The sequence below is a fragment of the Peromyscus californicus genome, unplaced genomic scaffold (genome assembly GCF_007827085.1).
Source record: "Peromyscus californicus insignis strain IS unplaced genomic scaffold, ASM782708v3 Scaffold_18__1_contigs__length_77618521, whole genome shotgun sequence".
Lineage (NCBI taxonomy): Eukaryota > Metazoa > Chordata > Mammalia > Rodentia > Cricetidae > Peromyscus > Peromyscus californicus.
Genome location: NW_026294480.1, coordinates 36,635,045 through 36,662,976, shown reverse-complemented (window position 1 = coordinate 36,662,976; position 27,932 = coordinate 36,635,045). Strand labels below are relative to the sequence as shown.

General features: G+C 36.5%; 1 protein-coding gene and 1 non-coding gene across 5 annotated transcripts in view; one reads left to right on the top strand and one right to left on the bottom strand.

The window, feature by feature from the left end:
• The window catches only part of Kif2a (kinesin family member 2A), a 58,230-nt gene extending 30,440 nt beyond the window's left edge, over positions 1-27,790 (top strand). Inside the window, exons 5-21 of one of the 4 annotated variants that reach the window (XM_052743245.1) lie at positions 632-697; positions 1,319-1,419; positions 2,814-2,909; positions 4,523-4,577; positions 4,913-5,075; positions 7,983-8,073; positions 8,503-8,566; positions 9,433-9,524; positions 10,166-10,308; positions 10,457-10,661; positions 11,741-11,851; positions 12,679-12,746; positions 17,554-17,667; positions 18,595-18,745; positions 22,196-22,297; positions 22,691-22,826; positions 26,152-27,790. In XM_052743245.1, coding sequence (XP_052599205.1) covers positions 632-697; positions 1,319-1,419; positions 2,814-2,909; positions 4,523-4,577; positions 4,913-5,075; positions 7,983-8,073; positions 8,503-8,566; positions 9,433-9,524; positions 10,166-10,308; positions 10,457-10,661; positions 11,741-11,851; positions 12,679-12,746; positions 17,554-17,667; positions 18,595-18,745; positions 22,196-22,297; positions 22,691-22,826; positions 26,152-26,237 — 1,844 coding nt within the window. In that variant the 3' untranslated portion in view covers positions 26,238-27,790. Of the gene's footprint in view, positions 1-631; positions 755-1,318; positions 1,420-2,813; positions 2,910-4,522; positions 4,578-4,912; positions 5,076-7,982; positions 8,074-8,502; positions 8,567-9,432; positions 9,525-10,165; positions 10,309-10,456; positions 10,662-11,740; positions 11,852-12,678; positions 12,747-17,553; positions 17,668-18,594; positions 18,746-22,195; positions 22,298-22,690; positions 22,827-26,151 lie in introns of all 4 variants that reach the window. The other 3 variants (XM_052743244.1, XM_052743247.1, XM_052743246.1) reach the window with 3 other exon arrangements.
• On the bottom strand, positions 10,968-11,096 carry LOC128113896 (small nucleolar RNA SNORA26). The gene has a single exon (XR_008219701.1). It is a non-coding gene; the product is annotated as a small nucleolar RNA SNORA26 (small nucleolar RNA).
• Positions 27,791-27,932: the final 142 nt, after the last annotated feature.

Sequence of the window (27,932 nt, the reverse complement as noted above, 5' to 3'; positions counted from 1 at the left end):
CACACTGGTGGAAGTTAAATCTGTACATTTTTGTTTGTGTTTTAAGACTCAATTTCCCCATTATTTGTAACTTGTGGTAAAATCCATACAGGCCTCAGACTCAGATCTGCCTGCCTGCCTCTTTCCTGATGCAACTATTACTTTGAATTGCCTTTTAGTCGTGTCAATTTACTGAATAGAATTGATCACTTTTAGTAGCTTATACACCATTTATAGAAAAGTTTGACAGTTTTCTAAATGTAAATTACTTATAGATTTTTTTGTTTTGTTTTGAAGACGGGGTTTCTCTGTGAAACAGCCTTGCTGTCCTGAAACTAACTCTGTAGACCAGGCTGGCCTCGAACTCACAGAGATTCACGTGCCTTTGCCTCCTGAGTGCTGGAATTAAAGGCATGTGCCAACACTGCTCGGCATTTATTGACTTTTTTGAGTAGGGTCTCATTGTTACCTGGGCTTGCCTCAAACATGTGTTGATCATCCTGCCTCAGCCTACCAAGTATTGAGATTATAGGTAAGAGCCATTGTGCCTGGAATGAGTTCAATATTTATGTGTAACATTTGACATTGGTATGTCTTTCTCTTTTACCATGGCTAGCTTTTAATACTGTTTTGAATTAAACTTGTTTTGTAGTGGTTGGTTCAGCACGCGCACGGCCTAGTCAGCTTCCGGAACAGTCGTCTTCTGCACAACAGAATGGTAGTGTTTCAGATATATCTCCAGTTCAAGCTGCAAAAAAGGAATTTGGACCTCCTTGTATGTAAATAACGTATCAAGGATTCAGTCATTTTAGGCATACATGTAGTCTCTCTTGGTCATCATTACAAGTTCCTAAGTAGTAAACAATCTAAGACAAACTTGACTAGAGATTTCATTTTGCCAACAAATTTTAATTTGTATTTAGTACTTTAGGCTGTTAACTGGGGGTGTGTGTATATATATTGGAGAATAACATTTTGTGTGAGGTTACAAACAATGGTTCAGTTGTTTTAATTTTGGCTAGATTTTTTTTTTTAATGTTCTGGAAAAAAGTTACACCTGTTGATCCTTTCAATTCAAAGACCTGTGATTCTAAACCAAGAGATGACATGTATCAGTGTGTCCGAGTCATTTCGCTTGACTCATCTGTATTATGTCCTGTTCCTACTGTTGTTAAAGCAGCTCATAAGTCAAGTTCACCTAGGTATAATAATCAGCATGCTTCATTACTGTGCACTTGTGTATGTGTGCGCTGAATTAGTCATATACAATTCCTGTATGTTCAGTGTCATTCTGTTAAAAAGGAAACTGTGCTTCTGCAGCTCATCCTTTCCCTTTTAGCACGTAGGAAATCGAATTGTGTTAAAGAAGTAGAAAAATTGCAAGAAAAACGAGAAAAAAGGAGATTGCAACAGCAAGAACTTAGAGAAAAGAGAGCCCAGGTTTGTAACATAAACTCAATTTTTTTTTCCTGAGAAAAGGGTAGATTATATCAGTGAAAATAGTTGATTTTAAAATAAGTTGAAGGAATTTCCAGCTACATAGCAAGTTTGAAACCAGTTTGGACTACTTGAGACCCCGACTCCGGGGAAAAAGAAAGAATACACAGACTACAGTTACTCAGGCTTGGTAGCCATGCCACCTGGTGTCCTCCGGGGGTACTTCATAATGCTCAGATGTCCCAGTGAGCTCTAGAGGCTTGCTTCGCATTTTGCTGCCTAGCTGACAAGTTGGGGATCTTTTTTAAAGATGAGTAGAAGAGAAATTTCAGTGACAGTTTTAAAATCTCTCTTCAGTGTAGTCTGAATATGAATGAAAAAATCTGACTTGAGTATTAGAGATTTATTATTTATTGTAGGGAGGTTATTGACCATTGCTAGTCATAATTTAAATAAAACCTTGTTAGTATAGAATTTGAAATAAATTACAGTCAGAATTCAGTACCTTGAATTTGAGCTGCTTGTATACTTCTCAGCACCTGGGAGTTAGAGGCAGGAGGATAAGAGTTCAAGGTCAGCTTGGACCACATGAAAACCTGACTAAAAAACAAGCAAACAAATTATCTTTATTTGTGTTTTATTTTTATTTTGTTTTTTGTTTTGTTTTGTTTTAACATCTTGGTTATCTTAGAGTTAACAAAGAGAGGGGAAATGAATGTAGATGAATTTATATTTATTTTCAAGACTGTATTTATATTTAAAAATAGGGTATGTGTATGTAACTAAACAGCATGCTTACACCTGCAGACCAAACTTTTCAAAGCATTCTTTAATGTTTAGAGACTAGAACTGGCATAGACAGAGAAAAAATAAATAGTAGTGCTTTGGGAAGAGCAGCAGTGATGGACAGGGTAGGTAAAGAAGGAGCCTCATTGTGGGTATGACTGCAGGAACAGCTCCCTCTTGGTGACTTGTGCAAAGTTGATGATATTTAGTATTGAAACATTAGATGAAGTAGTTCTGGGAATTGGGGTGTGGAATGCATTTTCCCAGTTTCAACCTTCCGAGAGTTCCTTGCCAGTGTTCTAGAGTGCTGTTCCCCTTGCTACATTTCTGACTTAAGTAAATGTATTATAGGTGATTTTCTAAGTAGTTAAAGGGTAGTTTTAATGAGGAAACTTTGGAGTGCACAGGACATGGAGATCAGCAGAATTGTGTTATTTATGTGAAAGTGATTCTGAACATACTAACCTGAACTTGAAAATCACGTCATAGTTTTAGTTTTAGTTTGGGTTTGGTTAACAAATGACAGTATCTGAACTTCAATCTTCAAACTATATGCAACACATACAGTGTAATTATAAGTATAATAAGTGCCAAATCTTGTTTTCATATAGGATGTTGATGCTACAAATCCAAATTATGAAATTATGTGTATGATCAGAGACTTCAGAGGAAGCTTGGATTATAGACCCCTAACAACAGCTGATCCTGTAAGAGCCTTTGTGAATTATTACTCTGAAATTATGATACTATAAAAACATCCATATTGACTAATTGCATATTGTATATACCTGTATGGCTTTGTCTTTCCTTACGAGGTTCAGTTCCTATATTGTTAGAAAAATCACAGCTCATCTCCTTTTTGTTCATCTTCCATAGTTTTTAATATTAGAGGTCCTGCTCGAGTAGCTGCTCTTTGCAGGTGAAGCTTCCCTGTCCTCAGAAGGCCACACACTGTAGTGAATAGCATAAGGAGACCTTTACAAAGGCTTTGCTCTCAGTTCCAAGCTTATTTTAACTTTGGTTTGGACTATATATCTCACCACCATTCTAATTTACTGTTAACTGATTTGTTACTTTCAAATACATGTTACTCTGGCTTTAACAGTAGTAATGGTTCTTAAGGGCTGCAGTAGACCAGAATTCCAGAGCTGAAAAGTATTCTGTAATTTCATTACCTGCTGCAGAATGAAAATACTTTTCCAAGGAAAAAAGAATACATCTGACCTAACGTATATAGAATGTTTGGCTACCAAAAGTATTTGTGTTAGGCAGTGTGTTATAGGTCCTGATAGATTCCTTATTCATAAGCTTATATTCCCATATATGTTAGGCCTTTCTACACTACCACTACACCTATTGCATCTGAAGTCATGTTTTAATTAAATCAGGCAAATGGTCAAACTCTAAAATAGGTCTGATGATAGGAAATGATTTATTCTAAGAAAGCATGAATAGAATGTAAGTTTTATCTTTAAAATTGTACATAAGATTTGTCATTATTGGGGCTGTAGAGATGGCTCAGTGGTTAAGAACCATCTGCTCTTCGGGGAAACCCAATTTGGATTCTCAAGGTTTCCAGTACCACGCATATCAGGCCCATCAACCTGTACCTCCAGCTCTGGGGGAATCCAGCACTTCCATGCACCTAACTATACACATTAAATTAAAAATAAGAACTTTTTTTAAAAAAAGAATTGTCATTCATAAAATTGTTATTTTATTCAGTAATGTGAGAATCCTGGTTTTTTGCCTGTTAGTGATCTTTGCCAACAACTTTATCTACAACCAACATGAAAAGATGCCAGTTTGTAGAATAGAAATTTTTACTTTTATTGTATACAACACATATGGAAATGAATGGAAGGTACCTTCTTAATAAGAACCTAATGCTAAGGATAGTAGTACTTTCTAAAAACTTTATTTACTAAATAATGGCTTATCAAAAACAAAGTTTCCTCAGTGCTCAGATTTTTATTAGTAATTGTTTCTGACAACCATTAAAATTTGTTCAGTGAAGCCAGGCATGATGGCACATGCCTTTAATCCCAACACTCAGGAGGCAGAGAGGCAGGTGGATCTCTGTGAGTTCGAGGCCAGTCTGGTCTACAAAGTGAGTTCCAGTTAGCCAGGGCTGTTACACAGAGAAACCCTGTCTCAAAAACCAAAGGAAAAAATAAATAAAATAAATAAATTATGCAATGATAATTTGTTTTTTAAAGCTTACCTACTATATTTGTTAAATTTCTAAGAACCGTAGTTTACTTTCTATTGTTTTACATAGCATTTATAATCAGTGAAATAATGTGGTTTTTATTCCTAGATTGATGAACATAGGATATGTGTTTGTGTAAGGAAACGACCACTCAATAAAAAAGGTATGATGCTTAATGAGCTTTGTAGAGAGTTGAATTTAGAAATCAGGCATAGTAATATAATTCCTGTAATCCCAACATTTGGGAGCCTAAGGAGGAGGATGGACTATCTCAAAAAAAATTATTGAGATGGTTTAGGAAAGGTGCCTGCTGCCAATTTTACATGGTGGAAGGAGAAAACTAACTCTTAAAAATTTCCTCCGACTTCCACATTTATGCCGTGTACACACACAATATTAAAATAATTTTTAAAGACTTTAAATCTTTTTAAAATTTTTTTTCATTAGATCAAATGCTGTGAAAATTACTGAACATTGATTTTTCATTTATTCTTTTAGAAACTCAAATGAAAGATCTCGATGTAATCACAATCCCTAGTAAAGATGTTGTGATGGTACATGAACCCAAACAAAAAGTAGACTTAACAAGGTACTTAGAAAATCAAACATTTCGTTTTGATTATGCCTTTGATGACTCAGCTCCTAATGAAATGGTTTACAGGTAAGTGAATTTGTTTTAAATTAAAAGTCTCTTCTTAGACTTTTATAAGTTCTTTGATAATGTTGTTCATAGTACAGCTCTCCAGGGGTGGAATGTGCTTTCTCATTCTGCAGGGTAACTGAAGAAAATGTAGTAAACTCTTACAAGTTTTAACATGTAATCTCTTCAGTACTTCAAATAATTAGGTGGGTTTTGTTTTGTTTTTCCTGGGCATGGTGGCACTCAGGAGGCAGAGTCAGGAGGATCTCTTGAGTTGGAGGCCGGCCTGATTTGATTTACATGGTGAGCTCCAAGACTACATAGAGAGACCCTGTCTCAAAAAAAAAATTTTTTTTATGCTAATTGGTAGTTAATTTACACATATCATAGACACACATACGGATAAGTTTCTGAGAGGGATTGGAGAGCTGGTTCAGCAGTGAGAACACCTTCCAGAAGACCTAGGTTAATTTTCCGGCATCCATATGGTGGCTCGCAGCCATTTGTCTCAGGTTATCTGACATGCACCTCTGTCCTCCACAGACATTGCACTCAGGTAGTGCACAGACATACCTGTAGGCAAAACACCCATACACATAAAATAAAAGAAAAAAATTCTGGGAAATACTGCCATAAGTAATGGGATGTGGTGCATAGAAAACATGGATTTTTCTATTTTAATCCCTGTACTAATAAATTTGAAATGCCTGTTACGCATTAATCACTAGTTAGTCTTGATCTTTCCTTAGCATGTGTTTGTAAATAAAAGTTAAAAGTTCTGTAAATCTGTGTGCATTCGCTTAATTGTTTTTAATCATCTTTTAAGTTTGGTGGTTGTTTTAGTGCATGTAATTCTTAGTTTACATTCAACTTACATAACGTGAGACTTACACATATTAAATAAATATCCAAAAATTTTATGTCATGTAGATTTTTGACATTATTTTGTAAACATACTTCTAATACTTACAAGATTTTTACAGCATTGCCGTTGTGTTCCTTGTGGATACACCTTTGCATTTATTTGCTTGCTGTGTTTTATTTCCTAATTTCACTTCATAAAAATCTCCAGAAAACAGAAAATTAGAGCTAATAAGAATCCTAAGAATTGAACAATGGAATACTAAATAGGTGTATTATGAGGTATCTGTTTAAATGGGAATTGTAAGCACAACTGGTAATTTGTTTTAGCTTTCTTCAAACACTTCTTTCTTTCCTTCCCATTTCATAAAGTATAAATTTAGTTTTTATAATAGTTTTTGAGTACTGATTCAGGTATAATCTATGATAGATTTAACAAACATTTTGAGCTTCACTCAATATTTGGTTTTTTTTTTTTTTTTTTTTTTTTTTGGTTTTTCAAGACAGGGTTTCTCTGTGAAGTTTTGGTGCCTGTCCTGGAACTCACTTTGTAGCCCAGGCTGGCCTCGAACTCACAGAGACCTGCCTGGCTCTGCCTCCCGAGTGCTGGGATTAAAGGCGTGTGCCACCACCGCCCGAGCTTCACTCAATATTTACACTTTTTTTTTTGTTTGTTTGTTTTTTTCCTGTGACAGGGTTTCTCTGTGTAACAGCTCTGGTTCTCATGGAACTCATTCTGTAGAGCAGGCTGGCCTCGAACTCGCCTAGCGTATTTATACTTCTTGAAACCTCACCAATACACAACTCTTAGTATGCTCTCTTACCTGTGTGGACTAGGACACACGTTGACCTAGTCGTTCTTCAGATTTATTCACAGTTCCATTGGACAGAACTGTTTCCTGCCCTTGTTATTCTGTGCCTTCTTCCGTTTGCATTGAGAAATCTAGCGATGGTGTATGAGGTGTTCTAGTTGTTGATTTTTAGCATGCTGTTTAATGTTCTACTCAGTAAAGACGTATTTCTTATCATTTTCCACTTTTTAATTTTAATTGTACCAATGAATTTTATTAATGTATTTGAAAAAATAAACCAAGCTAATTTTTTGCCATTTTTTAAAGACTTACCAACTCAAAGCTCAGTGTCCTATAATGAATTTATATTCTTTTCCCCACATATAAGTCAGTTGTCCATGTTCAACATTTGAAGCAAATTGGAAAGGTGACAAGGCTTGATATAGTTACAAGCTTATGAAGTAATGAAACGAAAAAGAGGATTGTTACTTTGAGCTTTTGACCTTTCTTAGCCTATGCAACAGTGGACCGTTTTCAAGCTGATTGTTTATGTGACAAGAAGTGTGTTGTGTGCAAAGACCCAGCTCAGTGGTAGGACCGAGAATAAGCTCCACTGTGCTCCCCAAATCCAACCTGGGACCCAGAAAACTTCAGGGTCTCGGTTTGTTGGTCTGATGCTAATGTGATCCACTACTGCTTTCTAGATCCTAGCAAAACCATTACATCTGAGAAACTGCTCAGCAAACTGAAGAGATTGACCAAAAGCTGCAGTGTCTGCAGCTGGCAGAGGTCACTGGGAAGGGTCCCCATTTTTCATTACACCTGACACGTTTCACAGGAACACTGAGTACTTGAACAGATTGAGCTACAAGGTTTTGCCTCACCCACCATATTCATCTGGCCTCTTGCCAACCAGCTACCACCTTTTCAAGCATCTTGACAAATTATTGGAAAGAAAACATTTCCACAGCCAGAGGAATGCAGAAGTTTGTATAATCCCAAAGCACAGATTTTAACACTGTAGGGATAGACATGGCCCCAAAATGTGTTGATTGTAATGGTTCCTATTTTTCTTCATAAAATATGTTTGGATTTAAAATTCATGGTACAAAGCAGCAGTTCTTTTTTCACCAACCTGATATTTCAATTTTTGAAACTAAGCATTTGTTTAAACTCCTGTCCTTTGTTAATGAAATTCATTTTATATTACTTGTATTGCTTTGGTTACTTGTTTAACGCCGATATTTGTGACACACTTTTTCATTTTCCTTTTAAGATTTACTGCTAGACCACTAGTGGAAACAATATTTGAAAGGGGAATGGCTACGTGCTTTGCTTATGGGCAGACTGGAAGTGGAAAAACTCACGTAAGTAATTGCTAAAGTTGTATCCTGCTGTGGTGCTACAGTCTCCCTCTAAAGCTTAATTATAAGGCCTAAATTCTTCTGGGTGTGTGCATGTAGAGACCAGAGTACAAACTCGACTGTCATTCTTCTGATACCATCCACTTTGGTTTTTTGAGACAGTTTTTCATTGGCCTGGAACTACCACGTAAGCTAGCGTTGCTGTCCAGGAAACCCTAGGCATCTGCTTGTCTCCACCTTCCCAACTCTGGGTTATAATCATGCACTACTGTGCATGGATTAGTTTACATGGGTTCCTGGAGATAGAACTCAGGTCCTCATATTTGTGCAGCAAGCACTTTATGGACTGAGTTACCACCCCAAACCCAAGACCTAAATTCTTAAAATTTATTCCTGAATAATCTGTATTCTTTATTTTCTTCCCAAATGTAGACTATGGGTGGTGACTTTTCAGGAAAGAACCAGGATTGTTCTAAGGGAATTTATGCATTAGCAGGTAAGTGTCCTTTGTGTGCATAGTTTATATTCTTGAATATTATTCAGGTGTGTTTGAATAAGACTTCTTATTGTCCAGCTATATACACAGTATATTAGATCACCTGTATGTTATCAGATTAGCTGAAAAGAAATGTGAGGTCATGGTCACCCATGGTAGCACACACCTGTAATCCTAGTACTTAGGAGGTGGAGACAAGATCATTGGGTTCACAGTCATCATCAGCTATATAGCAAATTTAAGACCATATAGCAAACCTTGGCTATATGAGATCCTGTCCCAAAAAAGAAAAAGTCATAAAAGAAGTATAAGATTAAGTTTTCGGTGGCAAAAAACAAAAAATCTTGATATATATTGTAATCATATACAGTGGCATACAGTAATTGCCACTGTAATGTGGCAAACTATTAGATCCCTATAAATTATTGCAGTGGCTAATTGTTACTGGATCATCCTTCTACCCCACCCCCAGGTTTTGAGATAAGGGCTCATGTATTCTGAGCTGACTACAGTCTTGCTGTATAGCTGAAGATAGCCTTGAATCTCTGGTCTTCCTGCCTCTAACACCTAAATGCTGGGATTATAGGGTTTTCCATGCCTGGTTCATGTGTTGCTGCAAACTGAACTCTGGGCTTTATGCATGCTAGCTCAATACCAGTTGAGCTACATGGTGAGTCCCTTTCAAGGATAAATAGTAGCATCCTTTCATGGAGTGTGAAAGAGAATTGCTTCTTTTACAACTTGATTTCTCAAATTATTGTTTTAATTTTATTTTTATTGATATTAACCTAATATTAACTGATTCTTCTAAAAATAGCAAAGATTTGTTGCATTTTAATGAACTTCATGTGTGAAATTTTTGACAGCTCGAGATGTCTTTTTAATGCTGAAGAAGCCAAACTATAAGAAACTAGAACTTCAAGTATATGCAACATTTTTTGAAATTTATAGTGGAAAGGTATGTGAGAAGTTTTGTTTTTCTTTTGTCTATGGGGGTGATATGTGAGTACATGTATATGGGTACATGTGTGTAGGTGGGTGTCTGTGCATTTACAGATGTGTACATGTAGATGCCAGCAGTCAGCCTCATGTGTTATTTTTCAGAAGCTATCCATTTTGTATTTTTGAGACAAGAGAGTTTCACTGTGGCCTGCAGCTGGTCGATCAGCATAGACTAGCTGGCCATCATGCCCCAGGGCCTCCACTTTGCTAATACTGTAATTATTTGGGCTCAAGCTCATGTCCTTGTACTTGGCTTGGCAAACATTTTACAACTGAGTTGTCTTCCAATCCCCAGACCTTTTTTTAAAAAAAATGTGGTTGTGTGTGTGTGTGTGTGTGTGTGTGTGTATTCAGTAACTGTTTTTAAGTGTACAATTCAGTGACCTTCAGTATATTTGATTTGTTTTATTGACCTCCACTATCACAAGATTTATATGCTTGTAAATATAATAGTTGATGTCTTGAGACTTTTAAATGTCTTTTCAAGCTTTCAATGTTGAGCATTGTTCTGAAAATAATAGTTTATTATTTTAGACTTATTTTTTTAGAGCTGATTTTTTTAAGCTAGTTTTCTAATTTGCATATGATTTTCTATAGGTGTTTGACTTATTAAATAGGAAAACAAAATTAAGAGTATTAGAAGATGGCAAACAGCAGGTGCAAGTGGTAGGATTACAGGAACGGGAGGTCAAATGTGTGGAAGATGTACTGAAACTCATTGACATTGGCAACAGCTGCAGGTGAGTCCTAATGGGAACCTGCTGCTTCAGCGCCTGGGGGGTGAGGCGGGGAGTATACCAGCGAAGGGAAGAGTTTAAGGGAAAATACTGTGGCTAACATGTACATAAAAGGTTTTGATGTGTCACTATGTCCTTAATAACATTCCAGAACATCTGGTCAAACATCTGCAAATGCACATTCATCTCGGAGTCATGCAGTGTTTCAGATCATTCTTAGAAGGAAGGGAAAACTCCATGGCAAATTCTCTCTCATTGATTTGGCTGGGAATGAAAGAGGAGCTGATACATCAAGTGCTGACAGGCAAACCAGGCTTGAAGGTGCTGAAATTAATAAAAGCCTTTTAGCACTCAAGGTAAGGAAAGTCTGTTTAATTGCAAAAGGTCTTTTACTTTTGACTTTAATTTTGCTTAGTTGTAAAAAACTAGTAAAAGAAAAGATTTATAAACTTTGTTATATTTGAAGTTACAGATTTTATTGTATGTAGAATTTTTCCATGCACCCATTTTCCCTTGTTTTTATGAAATGAATTGACAGACCAGTTCTGAAGCTGCTTAATTAGATTCTAAAGGACCATAATCATCCAGGCTTTCTTCAGGGGACCAAGCAACTGTGGAATTGAGCTAAGAAATGTTGGGGTTTTGTTTGTTTGTTTTTTCTTGTCTGTGACTCGAGACAGGATCCACAGAGGAGGTGTTCAGTCTCCTCCCTGGGTTTGATGGAGAGTTCTTTTCCCCCTGCTGTTACCCCCTTAGCCTCTTAAAGCACTACAGTGACCTTAAAGGGACAAGAGAGGGCGGAAATGATGTCTTAAAAAAAAAACAGAATAGCATTCAGAAAACAAAAACAAATGTTGAGACAAAATAATTTACTTTAAAGCATTATTATATTTTCCCCCTTAACTGGAAAATCAGGAGTTAGAGGGATTACAGTAAAGCAGCTGTAGCTTTGGGATTCCATTTTAAAATCTCAACTTCTTGCAGCTTTCCTGCTGCCTAACCTTTCTAACACTGGTCATGTGTTCAGGTTTTTGTTGTTGGTTTAGAATAATTAAGGTTTGTTTTTGTTGTTACTCATTTTCTTGAATTAATATTTATGAAACCATCATTAAGTTGTATAAAAGTTAGAATTTTCAGAGCTCATTAGTCCTTAGAAGTTTGCACATAAGAAACCTCTTTAAAATGTTGCTTAAAGCCGGGCGGTGGTGGCGCACGCCTTTAATCCCAACACTCGGGAGGCAGAGCCAGGCGGGTCTCTGTGAGTTCGAGGCCAGCCTGGGCTACCAAGTGAGTCCCAGGAAAGGCGCAAAGGTACACAGAGAAACCCTGTCTCAAAAAACCAAAAAAAAAAAAAAAAAAAAAAAAAAAAAAAAAAAGTTGCTTAAAATGACTCTCATAAAGCCTAATTAGTGAAAAATGTTTTCTTAATTTTTAGGAGTGCATCAGAGCCTTAGGTAGAAATAAACCCCATACTCCTTTCAGAGCAAGTAAACTCACTCAGGTGTTGAGAGATTCATTCATAGGTGAAAATTCTCGTACTTGCATGGTAAGTTGGGTTTTTCGTTTGTTTGTTTCTGTTTTTATCCTGAAGGAATAAATAGAAATTATCTATGAAAATTTTAGACGTTTGCTAATTATAATTAATTACCCTTCTAGTGTGAGAGATTATGGTATTTAAGATGTGGTCCCTACCAATTGGTTGGAAAATTTATAGTGCAGCTATAATGCTTTTTAATTCTAATTTCTGAATACTTCATAGAAACTTGGATTGTCTTAATCTAATTTGTTGTTATTGTGGCAGATGTTAACTTATTCCCAAGTTCTTTCAAATATCTGTTCATGCACTTCACTGTGTTGCTTACAATTTGTTGTGTTTATGGCAAGCTAGGTGATCAACCAGAGATTTGTGCAGCTGTGCATACACTTTGAGTTTCTCAGTCTTCTTCTCTGATAGGACAGTTTACCTTTTCCAGCTGCTAGGTTCTCCAGTTTCTCAACCTGGAACTGCAGTTCCTAGAGAGACTTCAGTGGTCCTGTGGGACATTGGTAGGGCATTGTCTCTGGCAGAATACTATTCCGTTACTAACAGTAAAAATAGGTGGAGGGGCCGTCTGTGTTGTTCCCTTTTCTAAATGTTTGCCTTCATTTTCTGATGGATTTTTAATGACTTTCTGGTACCTTCAGAAAAATCTTTGAAAATTTTAACTGGATTTTATAATGATTACATACATGTTCTAGGTAGGTAGATCTTAGAGGTCAGATACCAGTATGGACATTTTAAAGTGGATTATAAGATTAGACCCTACTGAGCTATCTGTCAAGGTCACTGTCTTGAGCATTTATGATTTTATCTTTGCTTCCCCCCCTTTGTAGATTGCCACAATCTCTCCAGGAATGGCATCCTGTGAAAATACTCTTAATACGTTAAGATATGCAAATAGGTATGAAAGTTATTCCTCCATTTTAAAATTTGAACTCTAATATATTAGAGCAGTATATAGTGTCATTTGTTGTACGCTGGGGAAACATGTCTGTAGTTGTAGCATGTGGTGATACTAAGGCAGAAGAACCACAGATATCACAGCAAAGAGAAAACCTAATAGGGCAAATTTATCATATCTGTTCCTTAAATTTTATGTTCTTTAAGGGGACATTATTTAGAATTGTTAAGTTGAAAAAATGAACAGAAATAGGTGAGACTGACATCTTTATTTAAAATTGACTTTTTGATCCTAGAACATGATTATATTTTTCTATTTCAACATTATGATTCATAGTATTTTACTATGTTTCAAGAATGGAAATCCTCATATTATTAAGGCTAAACTGGAAATTAGGGCGTTAATTTCTTAAATTGTTATGCTCTATGCTGGAATTATCCTGATGATGTTCAATTAAATACATACATACACATGTATATATCAGTTCTTTCTGGTACTGTGTACGGATTATATGTTATTATTCACATAAGTAATGTTTCCAACTTCAACTGGGTTGTTACATAGAGACAAAATGCACTGAGAACTAAGAGTTTATATCTCATAGTCATGAATAGTTTCAGATGTCTTTGGAACTCTGAGTTAGGATGAAATGTTTAATTTGTAGATCCCTACATGTGCATGTGTGCACATGGCGCGCGCGCCACACACACACACACACACACACACACACACACACACACACACACACACTTCTTGTTTTGAATGATTGTTTACATATTTAAAAAACATATTTGTATTTGAGAATCTGATACATGTATACAGTATTTTGATGAAACTCACTCACATACACACTTCCCCCTAACTCATCTGGATCTACTCTCTCCCCTTGAAGTTTTAAATGTTTTATCATGTTACACTTACACGATTTTAACCTACAGATTATTCTTTATAACTTACTTCTAGTGTAGAGATTGTCTTAATTTTCTTCAAAAACATATTACTTCTTGTTCCAATCAAAATGGAAACTTTATTTTTCATCTTTTTAAATAGAAGAACTTCATCTGTGTAGAAAAGTACCTAAAAACAAGCCAGGCAATATGGCTAAGTGCGTAAAAGTACTTGCCACACAAGCTTGATAACCAGAGTTCAACCCCCAGATCCCATGGGAAAGGACAAAGCCCATTCTGCAGAGTTGTCCTCTGACCTCCACATGCACTGGGGAATGTGTACACAATACACACGATGATAATAGAATTGTTAAAAATTGAAATCCAAAAGAACAAGTGAGCATTTAATTCTTGAAATGTTTCTGTCATTTAGAAATCTCTTCAGTGGAACAGAAGAGGCTGGGAAGCAGCCTCCCTAGAAGGTCAGACGTGTTCCTTCTGTTGGCAGGTTACAAATGTCAGGCCTATATTACTCTCTACCTTGAAGTACCTGAATACTTTAAAATAATGTTCTTTTTTTTCCTTTTTAACTTTTTAAAGATGGTCTTCATACCTATACATGTATCTTTGCGCGTCATTAGGTAACTGCATTTTGATCATTCTTTTAATCTTTTGTATCATGCTTATGTTTCACCTGAAGAGATTTTTAAATGATAGTAAACATTGCTAGGAAACACTAACCAATTGGCCTAGGGGTGTATGTAGCTCAGTGTCCTTGTTTGCCAAGCATGACAAGGCCTTGGGTTCTCTTCTCATTCGGGGGAGGGGGGGCCCACAAAAACGCAAAATATGATAGCTACTTAAAAATAAAGTATAGCTTTAAATAAGTTTAACTTTTAAAGTTTGAAGTATGAACTCCTAGCTACAGACAATATTGTCTTTTAATTATTATTTTTTTTTTTTTTAGGATGTGAGAGTTTTTTAAAAATCATTTTAAGATGCTTTGTTTTTCCCAGTTGTTCGTGGAAGGGTAGGGAATAACTTTCTGTGGTAGAGTCTTATTACAGAATCAAAAAAAATTTTTTTTAATTACATCTAATAGAATTACAGCAAACCCCTCCATGTCTTAAAACTTTAGGCAATAAAGATTCCTGCTAACATGAAACTGGTATATAGATTGAGATCACAAGTTTTTCAGATTTTAACTATTTAGACAGTTTGAGGTAATGGTGATAGTATACTAACCCACACTGGCTTCCCAGCTCATTATCTATGTGAGGGTGACCTTAAATTCCTGATCTTCTTGTCTCTACCTTCCAGTTGCTGAATAGAGGTGTATATCACCATGCTTGGCTAAACATGTAGGGTTTTTATTACATATTGTCGTACTAGAGATTGAACTAGGGCCTTGACCATTCTAGACAAGTGCTCTATAATTGAGCTATACCCCAGCCTGCAAATTGTTTATTTCTTAAAGAAGTGTTTGCTTTTTAGGACTCAACATATCAGTGGAAGAGTGTTAGTTCTTAGGACAAAGTAGGCTTAATACCTGCTTCACTACTTGATGGTTGCCAATCCTTAATGTGCTCTGGTTTCCTTATCTTTAGAGTGGTGAAATCAATGATCATACCTGCCCTAAAGGACAGTTTTCTTTTTTTTTTTTCTTTCTTTTTTTTCAGGGCTGAGGAACAAACCCAGGGCCTTGCGCTTGCTAGGCAAGTGCTCTACCACTGAGCTAAATCCCCAACCCCAAGGACAGTTTTAAGAACTGAGAGAAGTAATCTTTGTAAAATGTTAAGCATAGCATAGTTATTTCCAAACTGTATTTTAATCAAAACTATGTATTTTAGGAGTGTTTTATGGGAGTTGAGGGATAGTTTGTAACAATGTATTTTGATGTTAAATGACAAGTCCAATTGAATCAATTAATAAAATTGAGATATTCTGTTAGGTGTGTGGCACTTACCTATAATCCTAGCATGTCAGGTGAATGCAGGAGGATCAGGAGTTTAAGGTCACAAGCAGCTACACAGCAAGTTCCCAGATGTCCTGGGCTAGGTTAGATCCTTGTCTCAAAAAAGAAAGAAAGAAAAGGAAAAAAATATGGAGAGGAGAGGCGAAGGAAGGTGTAGGTTGTTCAAGAGAAAAAGCTGTATTAGATGCTTGTGAAACGTTTTTCCTGAAGCAGAGGATATGCTGTGGGTAAAGGAAGACTTTAGAGGGATTGAAACAGAAGAGCTACTGAAATTGTTTTTAACTGTAATTTTAGGGAAATTATTCTGTACATGGTATATGTACTTGCACAAGAGGATATGTAACAGAAAACATTTATGTGGTTGACACTAATAGTGCTACTCAATGAGGAGATTTTACATATGAGAAACAGGCATAGGAGTAACAAAGTTAATTTCCATATTCAGAATTTAGATTTTCAGTGGTGTAGTAAAAACTTTCCAAAATGATGATCTTGAAGAATAAGAGGGCAAAGGCCAGACTTAGTGACACATGCTTATAGTTCTAGCACTCAGGAGGTTGAGGCAGGAGGATCTCAAGATCAAGGGTAGCTGCTGTAGATATACATGCCTCCAATAAAATGGTAAAGATAGACAATCCGATATTAAACCTTCAACAGTGGATAGATTATGAGTAGAAATATATGGTGTGTGTGTGTGTATTCATTTGATCTGTATGAAATTAATGGTATTTGGCTGGGTTTTGGCTTGTGAAGGAAGACAATGCATTTAGTTCCATCTAAGAAAAATAGAATTCAGATATTGTCTTATGGCATAGAAATGATTTGAACTCGGGTAAGCTTGTTCTTTAGTTACACTACATTCTTTCTGAATAACCTCAAATGAGGTACTTTATTTATCTAAATCAGTTTTCTCATCTGTGATGTGAAGATATCATAAGATTCTTATCAGGTCTATATAATATAATGACTAAATGTTACTAATTCTAGTACTTGATAAATATTGCCTATTATAAAATGTCACATAAGGCAAGATGAGAAAAGTTATAATTCAGTTATATGTAACTGTTGTCATTAGCAAAAACATTTTTAAATTCCATTCCTAAAAGCTATTTACCACCCACGTTCATAATTGGCATCACCAACCACAAAAACTTGAGTGTCTCATTTTCTCCATCATATGGAGGAGGTTTTACAGCTAATACAATCCTAGGTGGATAAGTTAATCTTAACTCATTACAAACCGGGCATGCCTTAAGGCATTAGAATTTCATCTCATATCTGGTTTGAAAAGAACTGCAGAAGTGTCGAGGACTCAGGGCTGGGAGATGGCTCCGATGGCAAAGTGCTTGCTGCTCAGGTGTGCAGACTTGAGGTTGGACCCCCAGCATGTTTGTAAAAAGGATGAACATGGCCACACACCTGTAATCCCAGAGCTGGGATGATGAGGACAGGAGGACACTGGCCAGCTAGTCTAGCCAAATTGCTGAGCAACAGGCTTAGTTAAAAGACCTAGTCTCAGAAAATAAAATGGACAAAGTTGAGGAAGACGTTGTGCATCAACTTTTCACACACACACACACACACACACACACACACACACACACACACACACACACACAGTGTTGATTTAGTTACAAAAATGCCAACATCCATTAAATCTGGTTGGTTTTAGTAATTTGATTGCATGGGTCACATAGTTAAAGCAAAGGATCTTGAAGTTTCTAGGAAGATTTGTGAGAAAAAGAGAAGTAAACTAAAAAGGAAAGATTATAAGGGTTTTTTTTTTGAGCGAGGGGATCAATAAAACATGTTTGGAAACCTATTTATGAAGTAATATTCTAAAATACACTTAACAATGTTAATATTCTTTTCTAAACAAAAGTTGAACTGTGCATTGCTATCTTTACCAAGAGTTCTTTTAATTTTCACTGTTTTGGTACTACAGAGTAAAGGAGTTTGGAATTAGTCCTTCAGACATTCCCTTCTCCCAGGGTAGTGGCAGTCGCCCTGATCTCTCTCCTTCTTACGATTATGACGACTTTTCTCCTTCGATTACCAGGTCTTGCCTTGTTTCTTTGACTAGCTTGTTTTGAATTGTGCTGTGTATAGATATTCATTTATTTCTTGTGTTCTAAGCCATTTTTCGTTTTCACTTCATTTCTTAGCAGGTGGTTGTATTGCATGATCTGCATTTTTTTATGTCCCTTATTAATTTTCTTTAAATTATTTAGAACTTAAGCTCCATATTTTCCTTTGCTTTTTAAAAGATAATGTCACTTTTGCATATTTATCTTTATTGTGTGATAAAAAAGTTACTTGTCTGCAAGAAAATAACAATCCTTGTGATTCATAAAGTATATCCTTTTTTAAAATTTGTGAACTTAAGATACACAGCTTTTAAACATGACAGAAGTTAAGATTCTTACAATCTTTAGGCATTTGAGATAAAAATGACTGGCTGGTCATGGTGCACAAGCCTTTAATCCCAGCACTTGGGAGGATAGAAGCAAGCAGATCAATCTGATTTGCACATTGAGTTTCAGGCCATCCAGGGATACATAGCGAGACCCTGTCTCAATAAGTAAAATAAAATTATTTTTTACTTAGCTAGCTGAGCAGTATGACTGCTGAAATCGTAATAGGATATAAACTCCCCTGATTTCAGCAGTGGTTTCTTTATGGATCTTAACAATTTTTCTATCATAAAACGTAATTGCAATTATAGTTTATTTCTTTGAAATATTTAATCTATATACTTTGCTAAATTTCCCTCACTATGAACAATAATTACACTTGAAGTAAGTATAAAGTTGTTTAAGTAAACTCACATTAAATCAGCAAATCCACAGAGTTTAGATAAATTTGACGTATAAAGTGACATCATCGATCTTATTACATTAATTGCTTTTGTATTGAATAGGTTGGTGTTTTCTGGTATCTCTGCATGAGCCTTTCATAATTTTAGATAACTTTTATATATTTATAGGGTAAAAGAATTGACTGTAGATCCAACTGCTGCTGGTGATGTCCGTCCAATAATGCACCATCCACCAAGCCAGATTGATGACTTAGAGACACAGTGGGGTGTGGGGAGTTCCCCCCAGAGAGATGATCTAAAACTTCTTTGTGAACAAAATGTGAGTCACATATCATTGTTACTGATCCAGCTCTAGTTTGTTACATCAATAGCAGAACTTAATTGAACACTGTAATCTCAAGCGGGGATCAGCAAGTCCACCCCGTGGACTAATCATCCATTGAGATAAGTACAGCTTTACTGGAATATAGCCATGCTTTTCTAGCTGCTTTCTTACCACAGTAACAGGGACAAAATGTACGGTTCATGAATCCAAACAATTTCCCGGCTTACTAGCTCTCTAATAATAGCCTATTTATTTTTCAGATTTTATGCCTACATTAAAATTTTAGTGCCATGCAGTGGTGGCGCACGCTTTCAGTCCCAGCACTCAGGAGACAGAGGCAAGTGGATCTTTGTCAGTTCAAGGCCAGCCTGGTCTACAGAGCAGGTTCCAGGACAGCCAGGGCTACACAGAGAAAACCCTGTCTCGAAAACAAAAAACAAAATAAAACATTTTAGTGACTAATTAGTTTAAGATTATATATAAGTACATCTTATATAAATCTTTAAAAAAAAAACAACCCCAAAACATTGTCAATAGTTCTGGGCAGTGGTAGATCCCAGCACTCGGCAGATCTTTGAGTTAAAGGCCAGTCTGGTTTACAGAGTGAGTTCCAGAACAGTCAGGGCTACACAAAGAAACCCTGTCTCAAAACAAACAAAATAACCTGTCAGCATAAGTATGTGCATTAGACAGATAAAGGAACTATATAAAAAATCACAGTGAGCCCCAGAAACACCCCAAAACAAAAAGAGAAACAACCAAAAAACCCCAATAAAATGCCAACATCCATTAAATCTGGTTGGTTTTCTATATTTGAAGTGTCTTTAAAAATTTTATAATTCAAATATATAATCTGTAAGGATAGGCAAGTATAAAGAAATGCATGTGATCTGGGCATGTAGCACAAATCTATAATCCCAGGACTTTGGAGGCTGAGGCAGGAGGATTGCTGCAAATTTGAGGCCGTTGTAAGTTCCCGGCTAGCAAGGGCTGCAATGCAATAGCATGTCAAGAAAAAGAAAAGCAAGGTGGAGAGGTTGGGCTGATAACTCAGTGGTAAAGAGCTTGCTGTCCAAGGGAGTACCATGGAAGACAGAGTTAAAAGTGAGGTCCTAGCTTCAGTCCATCTTCCCAGAGTTTTCAGAGATAACTGGTTGTTCTTAGACTCTCAAAGCAAATCTGGAACTATGTCTAGATATGATACCTCCCAAAGATAAAGAAAACCAGAGTAAGGTAAGCACCCCCTATAGCATAGCTATGTATTTATTGTATCTTACTAGACCCACACAGGCCACAATTTTTCTTTTTAATTTTATTTTTATGTGTTTGAGTGTTTGCCTACATGTATATCTGTGTACCATGTGTGAGCATTGCTGAAGGAGGCCAGAACAGGACACCAGATCCCTATAACTGGAGTTACAGATGGTTCACCATCTGGGTGCTGGGAACCAAACTCAGATCCTTTAGAAGGGCAGCCAGTGCTCTTAACCTTGAAGTCATCTCTTTAGTACCAAGCCAGGATTTTAAACTACATCACCTTTTACAGACGCATATCACAGAGTGTACAATTCTTTGAAATTTGCTACACCAGGAACTTACCTTGATATTATTCAGCAGTATTGTTATATTAAATGTTATTGCATGTGTACATATTCTTGCAATATTCTCAATAAGGGATACTGAAAGGGAATAGACTCTAAAACACATCCTGGAGAGAAAACTAATATAAGTAGATGGTTAATGAAGTGTATTAGAATTGCAGAAATATATTTCTAGAGACAAACATGTTTGGGAGTAAACTCTAAGGAATGTGGGCATTTGCATAATTTCAGATCCAAAAGAAAGAGGATATTATGGACCTGGAGGAAGTAACTAGGAAAAAAGTGTTGAGTGTATATTCATGAGGGAGAATATGAGAAATTTTACGTTCCCAATAAAAAGCAGGTACATTTATTCCCATAGAAAGATAAAAAATTCTTTACTATGATTATGTAGATTTTAGAGTATGACAGCTTATTGATGAAAGTCAAATGTCAGGTTTTTTTACGCATTTAGAATCTTGAATGACAACCCCTCCACCCTCATCCCCAAGACAGGGTTTCTCTGTGTATCCCTGGCTGTTCTGGAACTCACTCTGTAAACCAGGCTGGCCTCAAACTTGGAAATCCGCTTGTCTCTGCCTCCTGAGTGCTGGGATTAAAGGTATGCATCACCGCCGCCTGGCTTAAATGCCATTTCTACTAACATGTTACAACAGTTTTTATGTAGACGTCTATGTAGTAGTCTTTGTCACTAAAGCCATATTTTGAGAAGACAGATTGAGTTTCTAGAACTGGCTTAGGCAGGAGACTCCAAAAGTAAAGATAAGCCAGATAAATTTTGAGTTCATGTAACAACCAAAACATACCTGTGTTGTCATGTGCTTGTTGCTGAAGTACAATTATGATTTGTTATTTGAGATTTCTATAAAAACAAACAAACAAAAAAACTATCTGGCTTCCTAGCTATGGTGGTACACCCCTGTAATTCCAGTACTAGAGAAGCTGAAGCAGGATTGCTGAGAATTTTATGCCAGCCTGGACTACCTATTCAGTACCAGGTCAGCCAGGAATGCAGACAAATGAAAATACACATCCAGACACACACACCTGTAGTTCTAGCTGTTTAGGATGCTAAGGCAGGAAGGATGGTTAAGTCCAGCAATTTGAGGCCATCCTAAGCAGTATAGAGAGAAAAAAAGAGCCATTTCTTTTCTTAAAGATGCTATTTTTTACTATAAAAATGTAAAATGATTTGTATTAGCATAAATGAAAATTAAGGTATGGTTTTTAAAAAGTTAATCCTTGAAAATACTAATTTTGATAGTCACTTTGAAATGCATTGTACCAAACATTGTATCCTTACATCTTTCTTTTCAAGAGAAGAAACTTAAACTGGGCATAGTGGCACACAGCTGTATTCTCGGCACTTGGGAAACTGCTGCAGCCTGGCCTCCATAGTGTCAGGCCATCCAGGGGTACAGAGCAGGCCCGTGCCTCAAAAAAGAAAACCCAAGTCTAGTCTGAGCAGTTGCTGTCATGCCTCATCCAGTCAGTGGATGTGAGGTAATTGTTCATGAGGAGAAGCCGGTACCAATAAGAAAACCAGAAATGAGCTTCCCTTAACTGAAACGTTGACTGTTCCAAAACACTGCTTTTTAGGGTAAGTCTGCACATAATAGGAATAGATTCCTGAGTAACAATGACTGCTTGCTTGTGAGCTGGCTGCCTTCCTAAGACTTTACAGAACTGCTTTTGAGCTTGGGCTAAGCTCAGTGGTAGAACATGGGCCTCTTTTAAAAAGCACATGAATTCCTGGGTGGGCTCTCAAGGAGGGAAAGAAAATAAAAAGTGACATTTTAAAAGTATAAGCTTTAGGTCATAGTTTTAAACTTTGTGTTTTAAGGAAGAAGAAGTTTCTCCACAACTGTTTACTTTCCACGAAGCTGTCTCCCAGATGGTAGAAATGGAAGAACAGGTTGTAGAAGATCACAGAGCAGTGTTCCAGGTATGTAAGAAAAGGCCTTCTGGCAAACACCTTAAATTAATCAAAATTTCAAGAACTCTTTGAATAGAACACAATTCTTTTAAAATTTCTTAGTTGCATATGTGTATCGGGCATATGATAGCAAATATCTCCCCATAGTATTTTCTTTTCTTTAATTTAATGAAGATCTGAGGATCTAGCTCAGTGGTAGAATGCTTGCCTACCATTTACAAAGCATGCCAGGGTTCATCCCTGGCCAAGGGAAAAAAAAGTTTATGAAAATATTTAATTTTACTATGAATAGAGATGTCATGTCTACTGATATTTTTGAGATTATCAGCTTAAGTTGTTTGATTTAGAACTCTTGATTTGTAGGTCAGCCTGCAAATTTTTGTGTTGAATTTTTATTATCAGGAATCCATTCGCTGGATAGAAGATGAAAAGGCTCTCCTAGAGATGACTGAAGAAGTAGACTATGATGTCGACTCATATGCTACACAACTTGAAGCTATTCTTGAGCAAAAAATAGACATTTTAACTGAGCTACGAGGTAATTTGCTTTTCATCTTAGTGTTTGGTATAAATTTGCATGGTATTAGGATGTGTAGTAGTGAAAAGGTTTTGTATGATGATTGAAGTAAAGATTATAGACAATTTTAGCATCTTTGTTCAAAACATATAAAGACAAACCAATCACTTGCTAAATGTTTCTCTTAAAACGATAAAAATTAAAAAAAAAAAAAGGTTCTGGGGATGGCTCAGTGGGTAAATACTTGCTTTTTTGTGAGAATCTAAGTTTGTATCTCCACAACCCAAATAAAGGTTAGGTGCAGTCACACACATCTGTAGTCACAGTCTTCCTGTGGTGAGATGGGAGGCAGAGACAGGGGCTCAGAGGTTAAGAGCACTGCTTGTTCTTCCAAAGGTCCTGAGTTCAATTCCCAGCAACCACATGGTGGCTCACAACCATCTGGTATGAGGTCTGGTGCCCTCTTCTGGCTTGCAGGGATATGTGCAGACAGAACACTGTATAAGACATAATAAGTCTTTAAAAAAAAAAAGAAAGAAAGAAAGAAAGAAAGAAAAACCCTGGCAGCTCCAGCTACTCTGGGGTAGCAGTGGCAAGCAGAGACCTTCTTTTAACATGACGGCTGCAAAGGAGAATTCCTGGAAAGAAGCAGTCTGGAGAGGCTGCTGGAGAAGTTGGAAAGTTGCATAGTGTGAGCCAAATGACAGTTTGTTTGGCTAAACTGTCTACAGCCCAGTGAAGAGCCATTCTTAGTCCACCTCTGTGTTGACTCTTAACATCCTGTGCCTAGCAGATAAAGGCAGACCCAACATCCTGATAAAACATATAAAACCCTTTACAGTATATTAACAAAAGCTTATTCCACCCATCAAAGCATTGTTAGCAGATTATCAGATAGCATCTGAAGCTGATAGTTGATGTTTTTCTGTGTCTAAAACCTGACTCTAAGATGTTTCCATCATTGCGGTTTTTTGTTTGTTTGTTTTTCAAGACAGGGTTTCTCTGTGTGGCTTTGCGCCTTTCCTGGATCTCGCTCTGTAGACCAGGCTGGCCTCGAACTCACAAAGATCTGCCTGGCTCTGCCTCCCGAGTGCTGGGATTAAAGGCATGCACCACCACCACCTGGCTCATTGCGTTTTTAAAATGTCTTTTATTTGTGACTTTTTTTGTTCAGTTACTATAAAACCTTCATCAAATTACTTATATGTTGAAACATGGAATTTGGGGTAAATTAAATCTGTGTTCCTAGGCCATTCCCTCTCCTATTTGGCTCCAGAATATGCTTTATCTCCTGTCTTTTTGAAAAAGACAAAGGAAGTGTTCCTCTGAACACTACAGCACAGCGTGCTGTACTCACATGAACATGCACGTAGGCGCATTGTACATCATACACAAGATTCATAAAATTACCATTTTCGATTGTCTATACTCATGTTTCATGCATTGACTTTTTGCCTATTCTCTATACCTTTAAAAATACCTTGTATGTACTGATTTTGCTTCTGCTTCTCTGAGTGTTTATGTGTGAGAACATGTAAATTCAATATGAAATCAGATTGAAATTACTACTTTTAGCCACAGATTTGCTACTTAAATATTTAAAATAAGCCCCTCATAAAGTTGGTGATTTGACATCATGTAGAATAAGGTCATTAGTGTCTGTTTTAAAGTTACCTTTGTTTTTAATGTTTTTCATATTCAAGCCTTGATTTGAATTTTTGGGTAATTGTTTTAATAATTTACAATTGGTCATGGTTCTGTATGTATGTACATGCATATAGATGCCAGAGGTGGATGTTAGGCCTCTTACTTGTTGAGAGGTTTCTCACTGAAGTTGGAGCTTGTCAGTTAAGCTAGACTGGCTGGCTAGCAAGTACCAGGAGTCAGTCCTCCCATGTTGGGATTCTAGCTGTGTCCTGATTGACTCAGTTTTATCACATGGATAATAACTGAAGCCTGAACTCTGGTCCTTGTGCTTGTAAGCACTTTACTGTCTTTGCAGCAGCCCCATAATCATCATTAATATATTCATTTTAAGGGATAGAACCTAATGTAGTCTAAGTTTTTCCCTGGAAATGTGTAACATTCAATTTAACTGACTTTTTTCCTCGGTTGTCTTAAGATTCCATGTCAGACATATTTTGGGGGGAAGTTACTATAGAAATAATGTATTATAGATTTTTTTAACCATCTAGAGATAATTTTTGAGTGATAAAAGAAGTTTGAGAACTTATTCTCTTAACAGGCATCAGATCCAGCATCCTCTAGATGAGTTGTCGAAAGATTCCCACAAACCCTCAATAACCATTTAAAAGTTTGAAATAGTTTGTGGAAAATCTCATCCTTCATTGGAATGACATTTTGATTTTGTGAAACACTCCATCTACAAAATGTTTTAATCCAAGTGGCACAACTCACAAGTCTTTAATTTTAGAAAAAATAATTTTGTAAAACACTGTACTAAAAGGGGAAATGTTTTTTTTCATATGCAAGTCACCACACAGAACTGTTCGTTGTGGTTTTGTTATGGCGATTCAACCCAGGGCCTATTGTATATCACTGAGTTACATTCCAGCCTAAATTAGAATTACATAACTGTTGGCACTATTTAGAGCTTGAGTAGGTCATTGTTGAAGGGTGTTGTCTTACGGAGAGTAAAATGTTTGAGCATTCTTGCTTACAAGCATTTATCCACTAGGGGACAGCACCATACCAGTTATTATAAAACATCTCTAGACATTACTAAATGTTCCTAGAGCAAAAGTCACTTCCATTTGAGCATCACTGCTGTAGAAAGATGTCTCATTCCCAGAGCTGTTGGTAATTTCCCTGACAGTTTATTAACACATTAACAGTCCTTATGACTCTAGATCAATACATGGTAGTAGACAGGATATATAAGAGCAACTGAGTGTTACTGTTACCCTGTCTTGTAATCCCTGATGAGGAAACAGATGTCATTTTTCTTTAATTTAGCTGTTAAATTTTCTTAGCTTAAAAAGTGGAGTAGGACTGAGTAGAAATCTCATACTATTGAAAGAAGTATGTTTTATACCTGAGTAATACTCAACGTTTCCCTTTTAGAGTAGGCTACATATTTAAACATGAAAAGCCTGCCTATATTCCCCCCAAAATAGAAAGACTAAAACTCAACACTATCAAATCTGTGTAAGAGAAACTGGTTGAAAAATAAACAGGTTTTTACTAGGCATACATAAAACTTCTTATAGTAGAACATAGTTCTGAGGTAGTAGGTGACATAGAACAAGAGAAATACACTATAACAGTTGTGTGCCATATTGCATATTCTACAATACTTACTCCCTTGTTCTCTTCTTATCTCAAGATAAAGTGAAATCTTTTCGTGCAGCATTACAAGAAGAAGAACAAGCCAGCAAGCAAATTAACCCCAAGAGACCTCGAGCCCTCTAAAGTTGGTATTTGCTACTAAAGGATCCCCAGAATCCCCAATACTGTAACAGATGGTGGTCCAACTGTAAAGGCCACTTGAACGTTTTTGAAATCTTAAGTGTGTGGAAAATATCTTGTCCTTCACCTGAATGACATTTCAATTTTGTGAAACACTCCTTTGTCTACAAAATGCTTCTAGTCCAAGAGGCACAACTAACAATTGGGATTAGTGAAGTATTTTGTTTCATCTATCCAAATAGTGATTGCTTTTGGATATCCTTGCCAATTTTATTTAAAGATTGTGGAAGTAATCCAGAAGTGGAAAGTAGGGGAAACCACAAAATGTCCTTTAACTCAGATCCATTTCGTAGCAAGACTGAGCAATTTTGAATACTTTGCGTGCATGCATACCTCATCAGTGGTTGTACATACCTTGTCTACTCCTAGAGACAGCTGTGCTCGCTCCTCCTGTGCCTTGACTAAGGCTATTGACCCTAGATTTCTGAAGCACAGCCAAGATAAAGTACATTCCTTATTTGTAACTGTAAATTACCTTTATTGTGTGTACATTTTTACTGTATTTGAGACATTTTTTGTGTGTGTGTGTGACTAGTTAATTTTGCAGGATGTGCCATATCAATTGAACGGAACTAAAGTCTGTGACAGTGGACATAGCTGCTGGACCATTCCATCTTATATGTAAAGAAATCTGGAATTATGATTTTAATACCATGACATGTGATTATAATTTTCTTAGCATTTTCTTTGTAAAAAACTAAAATATAAACTAGTTGGTGTATAATAAAAAGTAAAGAAATTCTGAGAAGAGTTTTATCTTAGGATAATACATTATATATGCAGTGTGTGCCAGTGGTGTTAACAAGACTAATAGTGTAATTTGAACCCTAACAATGCCATTATTTAAGTTGAAGTGTTTATTAGCGCCCCAAATTTTACGTACTGTTAAAGGAAATTGGCTTCTGATGCATGAACATTTGTATGTACATTGAAAGTAGTCCATAATACAAGTTAGATAACCAAGTGTAGACAGTATGTAACCCCAAGAAGTGTCGATGCCTTACGAGGCAGGTCATAGCAAGCTCCATCAATATCTAGTATGTGATGGTTTGCCATTTGGTGAGAATCACATCTCATGGATAGATTGGTAGTAAGGAAGGCTACTCTTTAAATGGCAGCACTCACTTTTACAGCTGCTACTCTAAAAAAGAAAACTGGCCAATTTTCATGTAAATATTGTTTAAAGATTTATATATATATATCTATATATCTCTAGGAGTTTTCCCTCGGTTCCCAGTATATAGTCCAGTAGGTTAACCAAAGAACCTCCCATGTTTCTCTTGATTAACTCTAGGGAGCCTACTGATTCACTCAGTGAGCCAAGGGAAAATCTATGAATAGAGTCAATGAGCCAGATTCTTTACTTCACTGATCATAAATGAGAGGGTAGCTGTGAGGAATCCTAACACCATGGTGAAAAGCTCTGTAAACAAAGTCTAAATCAAATGTAGATTTTTCACAATATGCTTATTAATAAATGAAATCTATGAAACGAATTTAGAAATAACTTACTTCAATATATTCACCTTTGTTTTGGAAGGAACTCAGGTTTTCTTGCAGTTGTAAGATGTATTCTATTTGTGTCTGTTTCAAAGACGAGAGGAAGAATGAACTATTTCTGTTGACCTTGCAGAGGCT